General features: G+C 34.5%; 1 protein-coding gene across 2 annotated transcripts in view; it reads right to left on the bottom strand.

The window, feature by feature from the left end:
- LOC120353824 overlaps window positions 1–14,424 on the bottom strand; it is a 555,685-nt gene extending 541,261 nt beyond the window's left edge. Inside the window, exon 1 of one of the 2 annotated variants that reach the window (XM_039438899.1) lies at window positions 13,794–14,422. In XM_039438899.1, coding sequence (XP_039294833.1) covers window positions 13,794–13,821 — 28 coding nt within the window. In that variant the 5' untranslated portion in view covers window positions 13,822–14,422. Of the gene's footprint in view, window positions 1–13,793 lie in introns of both variants that reach the window. The other variant, XM_039438898.1, reaches the window with a different exon arrangement.
- Between the last annotated feature and the right edge of the window lie 379 nt (window positions 14,425–14,803).

The raw sequence follows: 14,803 nt of genomic DNA on the forward strand, positions 1-14,803 counted from the left end.
TTTTTATTTTCTTTATATTTATGAAATCACTTCACTTATATGGGCCACTTTATTCAAATTAATAAAAACAATATTAAACTTGTAGTACCCTTTTATTAAAAAATTTTAAAAACTTTGAAACATTTTAACGACTAGTTTTGAAACGTCAAAACTAGTCGTTAAAATGTTTCACAGTTTTTAAAATGTTTTAATAAAAGGGAACTATGAGTTTTATATTGTTTTTATTAACACAAACATGTTTTGAGATGAAATATTTCTGCTTCTCAATTATCAAAACATTAAATAATACAAGCATTTTGCCATGAAAAAGGGAAAACCTAACCCCCTAATCTACCCTCTCACCTTCCAATTCCATAAAGTCTCTTCATCTTAAGGTTGTGTTTATATTTTACAGTTCGGCTACATGTCAGCATGTGAATTTCGGGGATGAGATATTTTGATTTTTGTTGAGTTCAGTTTCATTGCAAACACATACAGCAGCCGAGATAGGAAGAAGAAATCCCTCCCCAGGTGGTCGAATGTTGCAACGCACACAGCTGTCCGTCTGTCCACATGTGTATGCTCACATCTGTATGCAGACGTTTCATTTTTCCTTCGTTCGTCTGCTGCCGTGTGCGTTCGCATTGAGTGGAACCATAGAGAAAATAAAGCATGAGGAGCTATCTCATGGTATAGGTCGTGTATGTTCCAAATTCCAAGCCGATTTCTTGTTAACAAAAGCCGATTATCAATTGGTGTTATTATGTATTTTATACGTTTCAATTGCTTCTTCTCGTAGTCTGAGTGGAAGATGAAGTGTTGGAAATGTCTATTTCAAGTAATAGGGAAAGTATTTCATGTAAATTATTCGGAAGGATAAGATATTTATCTCGAGCCACTCCTGTGTTTCGGATGGATTCGTCAAGTCGTCGGTCCCGGCTGCCTGAAAAGCAGATGTTGGGTCATGTCAGAGGCCCTGAAATTGATCAGTTGCGACCTGAAAACTCTGACACCAGACCTGAGCCAGCCAGGTCACTCGATATTACTATTTTGTTTCGGAAGGGAGTTAAAAAATATGGAGAAGAGGAGAAATAGTGAACGAAAATTGTACAGGAGAATAATTCGAAAGAAGGGAACGGGAATATGATGGAGAATCAGTAAACGTATGACTGAGAGAGTGAAGTTAGTAAGAATTTGGTAACTGTTATTCCATAAAAACCACTTGATATTTTCAAAATCACTAATTGATAAGAATTTTTTTTAAATCAAAAATGTTATTCGCAATACAAGAAAAGAATAAAATTGAGGGTCCTGCCAAACCCGAAGGTTTTTCGGCGGGTGCCCAGTTACAAAAAAAATGAATTAAAAAAAAATAAACAAATTATTATTATAATAATATTCCTCATATCACGCATTTTGATGAATCAATGGTTACACAATAATTATCAAGTTTTTCTTATTCAAAACAGACATCTACCACCATATCACCTTCACAATAACTTTTTCGCAAGGAGTTATTGGATTGTTGGTATGAGCAAAAGAAAAATCGGCAACCGTATGAGAAGATGTAAGAGAGAAGAAGAAAACGAATAACAGAAAGATGACACAATTTGAGGAGGCAAGAAAAAGAAGAAAAGTGGAAGAAGAAGATGACAAAATTGAAGGGGAAGAAGAAATAGAAAAAATATATAAAAGTGAATGCTTGATGAAGTGTATGAAATGTCCTAAAGGCGTGTTGAGATCCCCAATCAATTTTATCGCCCCGAGCTATCGAAAAGCAAGGGCGGTTCTTGGCTCTTAGTGTGGAGAATCTCAAGATAGGGGTTTGAGGGAGATAGGTAGTGAAGTATGCCCCCCGAGGGGTGGGGGTGAGTGAGAGGGTGTGTAAGGTAGCTAGGGTCTCAAGCTCTAAGCCATGAAAGTGAGATTATCTCTCGGTGCTATCTTTTCTTTACGAAAAATGATATCTAGGAACCGAATCTTCACTCTTGAGAACCTTTCAAATAACTGTCACTGTCTCTTTTATTCCCTCTCTCTGTTTTTCCTTTTTTTCGATATGTACTCTATCTTTTTTCCTAACTAGTCCATCTTTTATTCTCCACTGAACTCTCTTGTACTTCATCTCTCTCTTACACTTCTCTTCTATCTGGTATTCTATCTCTTTTCATCATTACTTCATCTCTTTTATCTTTCCATTTTTCTCCTCTCTTTTACTACATCTCTCTCTCATTCTCATTTTTTCGTGTCTTCTACCTCTTTATCTTATCCACCATTCTCTTCTCTTTCCCTACATCACTCATTCTCCTCTTCTATCTTGTCTTCTACTTCTTTTCCTTAATACTCCTCTCTCCTTTACTCTCTTCATTCTCCTCTTCTATCTTGTCTTCTACTTCTTTTCCTTAATACTCCTCTCTTTTACTCTTCTTCTTTTATTGTTCTCTGTCCCTGGTAGAGAGTTAGTGGGGAGGATATTTTTAATATTCTTTCCGGAGAATGGACATTGATATGTCCAAAGCTCCGCCAATTTATGTAGATGCATAACAATATAATCATCTATAGTTATTATATTACAATAGTTATTTGTATATCTAGAGTGAAAAGTACGACTTTTTCTCCCTGAGGGAAAAGTTTGAAGCCCGAGGCGAAGCCGAGGGCAACAATTTTCCTGAGGGAGAAAAAGTATTTTTCACTCGTGATGTACACAACATTTTTCCTCCATCTACATTTTTTTATAGAAACTGCAAATAAAATCATTTTAATAACTTACGTATTGGTGACAATGTTTCCTAACAACATAACCTAAATCTAAAACCTAAAAACTGGCCGTCTGATTGGCACTGCCGATTGCGCTATCTACCGGCTAAAGTTGTAACTTTAAATTATATCAGCTGGGTGTTTACCAAAAATGGCTGACTCCAGATCACGGGTTCAGATTTGAATTGCAGATCAAAAATATTTGTTGGCTGGTATTTTGAATAGAATAAGATATTTTAAAAATTGTATACATTTTTATCGTCTACTAATATTAAGAATATAATATCATACAAACATATATTTCATGAGTTGATCAAATTCTGATTGTGGTATTGAATTCAGTTGACTCAATGACAGACACCTCTTTATGCTTTCTCATCTGAGCTTAGACCTTCTAACCTATTATAATGTAAGTTTTTAAAATAGAGATGCTTCCCATGTTATTTAAATGGAGTTACTTTTACTCCCTAGGGAGTTTTTCTGTTTTTTACTACCGAGAGCGAAAAAGTGACACTTTAGTATTATGTTTCAGGGAGTAAAGTAAGTACTTTAGCCAGTAGGTGGAGGAAAATTACTTTTTCATATCATATACAGTTCAATAATTATTTTCTTAGTCTATATTATGTAAATCCATCTATAATTTTGCTGTATTGTGAGCTATTGTATATAAGTGTATAAGCCAGTATATATTGTAATCTACATAAATAAAGTACTCAATCAATCAATCAATCCCTTGTTCTGACTACTCCATCTCTTTTCTCCTATCTATCTCTCTCCTTTCTTGTACAATCTTTTACTCTTTCTCTTTTACTTCTCTCCTTCTCTTTTCACTTACTCTTTTACTCTCCTCTTTTTCTTGTTATGACTATTCCATATCTTTTCTTTCACTACATCTCTCTTTCACTTTCCTCTCTCTTCTTTTATTCTATTTTTGTTTCAAGGATGAAGTGTGAAGTACAATACGAGGTTATTCCTCACAGAAGCTGGAATCAAAATACAAGTTGACTTCGATAGGCAGAATATCACATTCCCGAAAATCATACGGTGACGTATAGCAAACTATACGAGTATAGCACAAACATGAAATCACTTATATATGACCAAACAGTCAAGAAGTAGGCCTGAAGTCTAGAAATGGCCTGAAATAATGGGAACAATAGTGCAAGAAGAAGAAATTGTGAGAAGAATGCATGAAAGAACTTTGAGGAGTAAAAAGGAGTAGAGTAGTATTTGACGTCCTCTTCTCACTTCACACGCTGACTTTGACCTTGAGCTGTACGGTCCCACTTGCCTGTCAATTTCTACTTATCCCTCTCGCTCCCACTCTAACCTTACACTCACGCTCTCTCTCTCTTCCCTCTCAGACAATATCTCTCTCTCTTTTCCATGTTCGCACTTACATCACACCTCACATGAAGACCCTTCGATTTCCTATTTCGCCCCTTCATTCTTTAGTAGATGCCCCCCCACCACAGGACCAAAGAAGCTTCAATTTTGGAAAGTTGAGATTGCATGTTGGGGGAGCTCCTTGTCTTATCTTCTTCTTCTTCTTCTTCTCCTTCGTCCTCACCTACTGCTTCATCATCATCCTCTTCCCATTCACATCAGCCTTCTCCACCTCCTTCTTCTCCTCCTGCTCTTCCTCATCATCATCATCCCATGTCTTTTTCTGTCTTCTACTTACTTTTTCTCCCTCTTCTTTTTCCTTCTTCTTCTTCATCTTCGCATGTATTTTTCTGTCTTCTTTTCTCTTCCTGTTTTTCTTCTTCCTCTTCATCTTCTTCCCCTTTCTCTTCTCCTCCTTTTCTAGCTCCTTCTCCTCCTTGTTCTTTTTCTTTCTCTCCTTCTTCTTCGTTTTCTTCTTCTTCTTCTTCTTCTTGTTCTTCCTCTTCTCCTTCTTCATCATCATCATTATCTCCCCATGTCTTTTTCTGTCTTCTACTTTTTCTTCCTCATCTTCTCCTTCTTCTTCTTCTCTTCTTCTTCTTCATCATATCCTCATGCCTCTTTCTGTCTTCTACTTTTCCTTTCTCTTTGTCTTCTTCTTCTTCTTTATCTCCTTCTTCTTCTTCTTCTTCTTCTTCTTCTTCCTCTTCTTCTTCTACCTCTTCTTCTTCTGCTTAGTCACAAGTCAATGCTCATCCAGCAGTCAGCAGTCACGTTCCAAATCCATTGCTTGCTGGGGGAGAAGACCCACTATGCCTAAACCTGCCTTCCATCGGTTATGTGCGCAGTCTAAGATTTCGGTGACTCTCAGAGGGGATCTGGAGGTGATTTCCGACTGTTTGAATTAATGCTTGTAGGGTTGAAATTATCATAAAAATTTCGCATTATTGTGATTTTAAACCATAATCCATCTGAAGTTGAAATTATCAATATTATTATTCAATAATTGATGTTCTGAGTTCAAACAAATTCTTTCTAAATCATTCAAACTCATTTCAGTAAATGTTTTAAAGATTTAAACATAGTGAGATCTATGAATACATGCTATGGATTCAATACTTAGTATTTCAATTTGAAATTTTCAATGAGTTTTCTCTAAATTGGATTCAGAACTCCCCTCGATTCTTTAGAGATTTTTGTTACAGGTGATTGATCCAGAAAACCGAGTAGAATATTATGTAAGTATATACCTCAAAATTGACAACATATCATGATTTTCGACAAGAACATTGTGGTTGACAGAGAGCCAGAAAGAAAATATTCAGAGTTATTGATAACTGTTCTCCCAGAAACACAACAATGTAATAAGAAAAAATTGAAAGAAAAAGACTAAGAAATTGTCAAAAACCACTGATGTATTGATAATTAGAAAGACCGGTTTCGGTTATTACGCCATTGTCAATCTCTGATAAACCATAAAAAGAAAATTCATTGCAATGCTCAATCTCAACGAAATGAATCAAGGAAGAAATATACATTTAATTCCATCTCTCATGTGGCCTAATCATAAACAACATTCTATTGAGCCCAATTCAGAAAATTTATATGACCTATATTTTGGAAATATTTATCTCAAAATACTTATTCATGATTTTATTATTAACAGAATGAACATCAAAGTCGAGCATCATATACGGAAAAATGCAGCATGTTAAAATATCATTGTTTGTTATCGTTGCTATCTAAAACTAAAAAATGTTTTTTTTTCTCAATCTGGGTCCAATCACTCATTCCCTCTCTCTTCCTATCTTCCAGTATCTATTCTCTGTCTCTCATACGCACAAATCCGCCTCAAATCACCGTTATCCTCTTTCTAGTCCCCATTGGCTCTCACTCTCACTCTTCTCACTGATACTCACTCATTATCTCTTACTCACTCTCTCTTTCTCTCTCAATCTCACTCACTCAGTCCCTCTCTCATACGCACAAATCCGCCACTCTTGTTTATCGTCACTGTTATCCTCCTTCTAGTCTCTCTCTCTCGACTCTCACTCATATTCACTCATTCTCTCTCACTCTCTCTCTTTCTGTTAGTACTACTCTCCCTCTTCATCACTTCCTGTCTCACTCTCTCTCTCTTAGTCCTACTCTCTCTCTCTTAGAACTACTCACTCTCTCTCTCTTTTTAATCTGTATATCTCTCTTTCAGTCTCTCTCTCTCTCGTTTGTATCTGCAGCATCCCTTTAGCCACTGTCATTAATTGAACAAGACCGTCCACTGTCCAACGATGCAAAAAAAAGTAAAAACTTGTCAATATTTCATGCGACTAAACAGCAGCGCTAGCGCTGTGCAGCACTCTATCGGCCAAACCGGCAACTAAGCTCACTCTGCCAAGTAGGCTTTGAGAGAGAGCGAGAGAATGAGTGAGAAACTGGAGATAGCTGAAGAAGAAATCGTGGATCAGTGGATCAAGTTATTCCAAGTTCAAAAGAGAGAGACAGTATCTGAATAAAACTGAGAGAGGAATGAATTGTGGATGAAATTTTTTCTAGTTCAAACAAGAGGAAGAAGGAAGCGAAAAACCATCATAGATAGTGACAAGTACGATGAATTATATTTTAAAACACGTTGAATGAAAGTTATGCAATGAGAGACGTTCAATAGTATCATTATCACATTATGGAGAATGAAATTTTATATTTATTAATGCAAGAGATCCCCAGAAAGAAGTAGATTGGTGCTTGAAATAAGATCGTTCATTTCAAATTCAGGAGAAAGAGAGAAATCCGTGTTATAATAGTGACAGTAGAGAGAAGAGTAATTTTATAAATAAATAAAAAACAATTAAAAACTTGTGGGTACCCTTTAATTAAAACATTTAAAAACTCTAAAACATTTTAAAGTTAGCATATTTCTATCGATTTGAATGAAGTAGCCCATAGATGTCAAGTGATTTTACAAATAGAATAGTACTAGCCGTCAGGCTCGCTTCGCTCGCCATATCTGTCTAGCCAGGGGGCTCCGCCCCCTGGACCCCCGACTGGATCGTCCAAGAATGAGATCAGAAGGCTCGCTTCGCTCGCCTGCATTTTCCATTTGAGCATTTTTATCATATGTTAGGACGATCCAGTCGGGGGTCCAGACTAAACTCCTGGCTAAACGGATATGGCGAGCGAAGCGAGCCTGACGTTTAGAAATAAAATATTCCCAGGAATAGCTCTGATTGAAGTAGCAGTGCCCAATCAATTTTTCCGTGATAAATGCATTTCAATCTTCAACTTGGTGCCAACCTAACAAAGTCAACTCAACTCAATGCCAACCTGACAAAATTATTACTTTAGTAACCAGTTAATAACTGTTTCGAAGAGGTACTCTCTCTAGATTATAGTTCAATATTAACATATGGTATGGACATTTTTCAATTATAAATTAAGAGAATAAGAGCTATCATTTTCCATCTACCACTTGTGGTAATTTTCGCTCTAGAAGATTTTACTTCTCACTTCTTTGGAGTCTCATATTACTACCTCATGTTATGAAACTCTAATGTGGATTTGAAAAGTCTAGGATAGATTCTGTATGAGATTTCTCTGTATGTAATTGTTGTTCCTGTATGAAGAATCTGTGGCAGAAAATGGGAGTAGGTTATGAAATAGACAAAATATGAAGAATAATTCTCCGACTTTCCTCTTTGATTATAAGTAGCATCACGTGATTTTAGATTCATTAAATTTGTATATAAGTGAGGAATTACGGTTTTACGGGGTCAGGAATGGTAAGAAATATATGATTCATGAAATAGAAATAAGCTATAAAATTTCATTTATTCTACAGATGGAAATAATTGGGATTTTCGTTTAATAATAATTTTTCATTTATTCCATAATCAAAGAAAAAATAGGAACTTTTCTAGAAATTTTTAGAGTTGCAGTTGAAAGACAACAAGGACAGGAGAAACACGAATACGTTTCAACAAAAACTGCACTCATGAAGTCATGAAATGGACGAAAGATGAACCACAGTCACTAGAATTATAGTAATAAATAATGCAACAAAATTCAGTAACACACAGACACAACCTCAATTCTTTGGCCAACCATTTTGTAGAAATTGTATTTAACGCACGCACGCACACAAGCTCACGATCACGCGTGTCAACACATCTGTTATGAATAAGGAAGTAGATCATTTGTTGCAGCAAGAAGAGAAAAAGGAGAGGAAGAATGAGAAGAAGAAGAAGAAGAAGAAGAGGAAGGAGAAGAAGAAGAAGGATGGTCATCTGTTGTAGAGAACATCTTATAACTAAATATATCTATATAGCTATAGATATTGTAGCCTAGATAACCACAGGCGAAGCTTCTGTATAATACATACAATATAGACTTTGATTGATGATCTGCGGATAGGCTGAAGTTGAGGAGAGAGAGAAAAAGAGATAGATGGAGAGAGAGGGAAAGAGAGAAAGAGAGAGAGAGTGAGTGAGTTGTGGGAAGTTGAAGGAAGAAAAGAATTCATGAGAAATGAGGAGGAGCAGAAAAGGTGGTGATGAAAGAGTATGTAAGGAGGAGAGAAAAGAGAATCGAGAATGAAGGTTTAGTGATAAGGGGTTGATAATTTAGGGGATGAAGAAGAAAAGTTGAGTTATGAGAAAAAGGCGGTAAAGATGTGATCGAAGAAGGAGTAGAACGGAAGGAAAGGAGAGATGATAAGAATAGGAGAGGAATGTGAAAAAATATAAGCTAGAAAGGAGAAGATATCAATATGAAATATGTGAAGGATGAAAGAGAAATGAGAAGGTAAAGGTAAAGAAAGAAATAGTAGGACAGAAGAAAAAATTATTCTTCCATTTGAGAACTGAAAATTTCGTGTATTGAAAATAAAATAAATAAATTGAAAAACTACAAGACTCAACCTATTTTGGACTATGTGTAACCTTATCTAAATTTGAAAGAGGAATAGCACAAGGTTACCTTATTTTCCCTCTCCCTATCATTCTGATGATGTACTTATTATATAAATGAATGAATGAAGAATTACATATTTTCACATTTGCATCATGATATCCAAAAGGTGTAACCCGAAATCGTCTGATAAATCATCCCATTTCCATAACATTCCTGCCTATTATTGTCTGCAGCCTAGAATTCCCAATTTCCGAAAGAAATTTATCTGATTTCATCCAATTTACTATACTCATACGAATTCCATCTACTCACAATTTGAACTATATCTAGTACAATTATATTTCTAGCCTGATACACATCCAAGTCCATAAAAAATCATGTATCAATTGAGCAGAAGAAAAACTAATTTTTCATCACAGGACAAATAAAAGACTATATCAACTATAGAACCGATAAAATTCCATTTGTGACTGAAAACATACTGCAGTAAAACATTACAGCCCTGAAGAGTAAATCACTCAAAACTGTCATCTTTGGTTGAATCTAAAGCATTGATTTTATTCATAATGATTGCTGAAAGTTAAAAATGAATCTCCCTAGACAGTGCACTCTATTGATTCAATCCACTTCCTCATCATCTTCTTCTTCTTCTTCTTCTTCTTCTTCTTCCTCTTCTCCTACTACTTCTACTTAGCTACTTCTACCACTACTTCTACTACTTCTTCTACTACTTCTTCTTCATCTTCATCTTCATCATCATCATCATCTTCTTCTTCTTCTTCTTCTTCTTCTTCTCCTACTACTTCTACTTAGCTACTTCTACTTAGCTACTTCTACTTCTACTCCTTCTTCTTCATCATCATCATCTTCATCTTTAACTTCATCTTCATCTTCATCTTCATCTTCATCTTCATCTTCATCTTCATCTTCATCATCATCTTCTTTTTCTTCTTCTTCTTCCTTCTTCTTCTCCTTCTCCTCCTTCTCCACCATCAACTCCTCCTTTTCCTTTATTCTTGTTTCTTTCTTTCTCTACTCTATGTTCTCTCTGGAATGTAGGGCTTCAAAAACCAATCCGAACAAGCAGCGACTATTCAGTGAGATCAACTTCAAACTGTCAACATATCCAATGCTGAGAGTCCAAAGTAAATCTCGTCACTATCACAGATTGGATACAAACCAGACGGCCATTAACTACACTGGGGACAAAAGTTTAACTATACTTAAACTATAAACAATATTACTATCAAGTTCAAAATGTCAGACGTCTGCTGTTCTGGTTCTGTCGGTTCAAAGCTCGTTAACTCTTTCATCGAGCCGAAATCGTTAAAACTCAAGTGGACTAGTATTATTTATTCAATCATTTAGAATCACACAACTTCTAGAAATGTATTACAGGATTCAGCCCAAAATGTTGCTTATAACAATCCAAATGTAGCTTGGTTATGTCACTTCCACATTTTTGGGTTGTACTCCAATATTTAGAATCCAACCTTACATAAAACCCAGATTTCGAATTGAAAATTACTTCTGAAATAAATTGAATTCATTGAAAACAGTACAAACTAAAGTAAAACACAGATTTTGAATTGAAAAATAGGTACTTTTGAAATAAATTGAATCCATTGAAAACAATCCAAACTAACGTAAAACACAGATTTTGAATTGAAAAATACTTCTGAAATGAGCTAAATCAATCACAAATAATTGAAAAAGTCCAAACTTTAAAGAAACTATGTATCAGAGTACTGCTGTCCATCCAATATGTTCAAGCTTTCAGTTCACTGGAGAATGATGATAGTCAAAAATTTTGAGTCATACTCCAGTTTACAATTCAAACTAACATGGAATACAGATTTCAAATTGAAAAATACTTCTTGAACAAATCAAATCGATTACAAACAATTGACAGGGTCCAAACTTTAGAGAAACTGTGTATCAGAGTATTGCTGCGTAGTATGCTCTCACTTTACTAGAAATTGATGATTGTGTGACAACCAGAAGTAGTATCTCAAATTGTTCCAATGAATCAGAGGTTTCAACAATATCTATTCTTGCAATACCTATTTATTTATTTTTACATTGATAGATACAATATAATTCTCAACAATGAATAATTGGGAAAGACACAACAGGCTCAAAGAACAAAACTGTTCCTTTCCCAAATTTGGATAGAAATTGTCAAAAATAGGTTATGTTTATCACTTCATAAGTTTTGTCCAATATGCTGAACGGAATACTATACGGAATATACGGAGAATATTTTAAAATTTTACTATTTAAATATTGTCCACAACATTTTTTCAATTCTACAGAATCAGTAACAATCCATTCAAGTTCTAAATTATGTGATAGAAGTAAAGTACCGAATTGAATCAATACCTATTCATCTACTTACAATATGAACTTCACTACTTACCTATTCATCTACTATACATAATATGATGAAATTTATCTTTCGTAAATGCCAGCTCTATTCCCTACTTATTTGAACAGTAAATCGTTCAATTTCGTCTATTTAATTGATTGATTCTAACGGCTGATTCTTGGTTGTATTAGTTGATTCTTGCCAGCTCTATTCCCTACTCAATAAATTATTTATTTCATTGGCAATTACAGATCATAATTATAATACATATAATAATATGATTGGGAGAAGACAACAGGCATAGCCCAAAACTGTCTTCTCCCAAATTTTTACAAATAAAAGTTTCAAAAAAGAATAAGGTTAAGATTTCACTTTCACTTCAAAAAGTCCAATTTCCACTTCAAAACTAATGACTAAACTAAAATTTTGAATTTTGATATTTAAAAACAGAAATATTTCACTCAAATCTCTACAAATTGGAAATTTTTGAGTAATTTTGCAAAATTTTGTGCCAGAAAAGAAACACAACTTCACTATTAGCACAGCTGATACTATATGAGTTATTATAGTTATATATTTAATAAATTAGTTATTCTTTAAATTTCGTTTATCCAATTAGTAATCAGTTGATTCCAACAGTATCGACAAAAGATTGACAAAGGCCAAATAATTCCGTTAATACAATATTCTGTGATAATTCTTAAATACAAAGAATATCGGCGAAATATCATAATCGATTTCGGTCATCCATTCATAAAAAAAACATACGACGGCGGCACATCAATGAATTTAGTTGCAATTCATAGCCATTGATAAAAATGATTCACTGGAACGCAATTATAAATTAGAAATTATCACAGGAAGAGATAGAAGAGGCTATCATGAATGGCCTACGCATAATTATAAATATTTTTCGATTCTAAAATGGAGAATCTTATCAGTCGTCATAATAATTGCCAGGAAATGAAAATACTGATAAAAAATGGGTGATCTCTTGTTTCTATTATCGGTTGAAGCAAAGTATAAAAGACGCGAGTTCTTGAAGTCTATTCGCGAAAATTGTTTAAAAGAATTTGTTTGAAACAAGCTATTCCTAGAAGCAATCAGTTCAATACAATAAATTCAATTCCAATTCAAGAGAGAGTAATTATTTTTCAATTATTGCGATGAAAATGTGGATGTTTGAGATGAATTTAAAAAGTGAATGTTTGAAATGTAATATCCAGATGTGATCTGAGTTCAAAAATATAGGATGATAATAATTATTGTCCATACTGTAGCCTACTCTACCAACTCTTCAATAAAAATGCTTCATGTTCAAGACCTGGAAAATTTCCTGCGGAGGGAATATTAATCTAACAATTACTAATTTCCCAATGACTTAAAATCCAGAGATTTTTAATTTATTGCATGGATACTAGAGTAGTATACTGCGCGGCTTATGAATTTTAAAGATATAAAAAATATTTTCTATGAAAAGCTTGTATCATAAAAAAATTTCCAGATAATAATTGATAATTTGCATTTATTTGAATGCTAAGCGATGAATAATTGTTATTAAACGAAAATCCAAAATTACAAACCACTTTTCACGTCTTTTGAAACTGGGTGAATGCTGAGAATAACTTGAATACAACTGAAACCTATCATTCTATTATTTCGTAGTTACTATACAGTCTCCTATCACACTCTGAATAATACATTTATCAATAGTGTAACACTGGCATTCACAGATAGATCAATATATTATTCATTGTTCAAATCAAATAGATCTTTTAATGAGGATATTCTATATTCAGTTATCAGATATTTATTCTAAATCAGCCATCCATTCTAATCCATTCGATGATCTACAAGATTGATGGAAGAACAAAGCAAAAAACTCTTTTAAAGATTCTATTTTTCTTCTAGCCTAATGAAATAAATTTTGACAGTTGAGCTGAATGTATTCATTGACTGATAATTGTATAATAATACAATATTGCTTTCGAGATATGGGACTAATCTTCTTAATTGGATTAGCCTAATTTATTCATAGCATGATATTCGGGAGAGTAGGACTAACAGTATTTATCTAGGTATGTTGTTCTCACTTGAAAATAATTATCAAGGGACTCATTTAAGTAGTTATTATATTTTAAATTTAAGCATCTATGAATGAATGAATTGGATAACTCACATGGATAAATAATGATAAACTGGGAGGAATAGGAAGATAAGGAGGAATCATCTATCATATAGAGCTAGTGACCAATGTTGATCTCTTGCAAAAACATTATTTTGTAGAGAAAATATTGGGGAAAAATAACCACTTCAAAATCAACCAACATCCTATCACACAGAAAATACGCAAAAACCTTCAATTTCTCCCAAATTTTGAAAAAATCTCCAAAACACTCACCATGAGACGAGATATCAAATCCGAGCATAATGAGGCATCCATGCAAATTTGTAGACTATTTTCTCTTTCACTATCCACACTTCACAATTTTTTCCAAACTACTCTCATGTACTTCAACACTAAAAATCTGTCACAAAATTAAACCACAAATAAACCCACTGTTTTCCCCCAATACACTACTCAAATTCCCAATATTATTCAACTCACAGACTTGATTCTCGGTGAAAAACACTGGGGAAAAATATGAAGTATCGGGGTTTTGTCACTTGGAACACTAACTTGTGATTTTCAGTTAGAATATACACGATAATATTATTCACACACTGGGATGAGGAAACGGATGGTTTCTTGGGGTTACATAGTGTTGTAACTGTGAATTGTTTCACACACGTTTAAATAGGTTCAAATCGCGTTGAATTTTGATCAATGGAACACAGTTTTATGTCATAAACTTGTGTACCCCTTCAATTAACGATAACGCAACCTGCACAACAGAATACCGTGAGGGAGATGCTCTCAACTCCGCGGCTAAACTCGGAATGAGTCGATTCCGACTGCCAGAGCTCTACTGGCATTCGAGCACCGTACACTAGCGCTTTCTGGTGGCGAGTTCTGGTACTAACATCCCCTATATTGTGACGCATGCACGCGCGCAAGTCTCACACAAGCACACACATGCGTGAAGCTGCAGCCAAGCTCCCGAAATCTCTTCATTTAGCTCTCTCCGGAACAGTTCTAACGCTACAGTTTCTGTATAATAATATGGAGAGGTGCTTGAAAACACGGGTGCTTCTCTCCTCTTCTAATTACAATTTTGTGCCTTGTTCCTTCTCTCTTCAATACCAAATTAGGAAATAGAAGGGCCTATATTTCCTACAATTTCTGTATAATTATATGGAGAGGTAATTGAAAACATAAACATAGCTGCTAACTTGCAAACAGGATACAATATTCTGTCTCCTAACAATTTTGATGCAATTTTGTAACTCGAGAATGCCGAATTCGGAAAA

This window comes from Nilaparvata lugens, chromosome 12, assembly GCF_014356525.2.
Source record: "Nilaparvata lugens isolate BPH chromosome 12, ASM1435652v1, whole genome shotgun sequence".
Taxonomy (NCBI): Eukaryota; Metazoa; Arthropoda; class Insecta; order Hemiptera; family Delphacidae; genus Nilaparvata; species Nilaparvata lugens.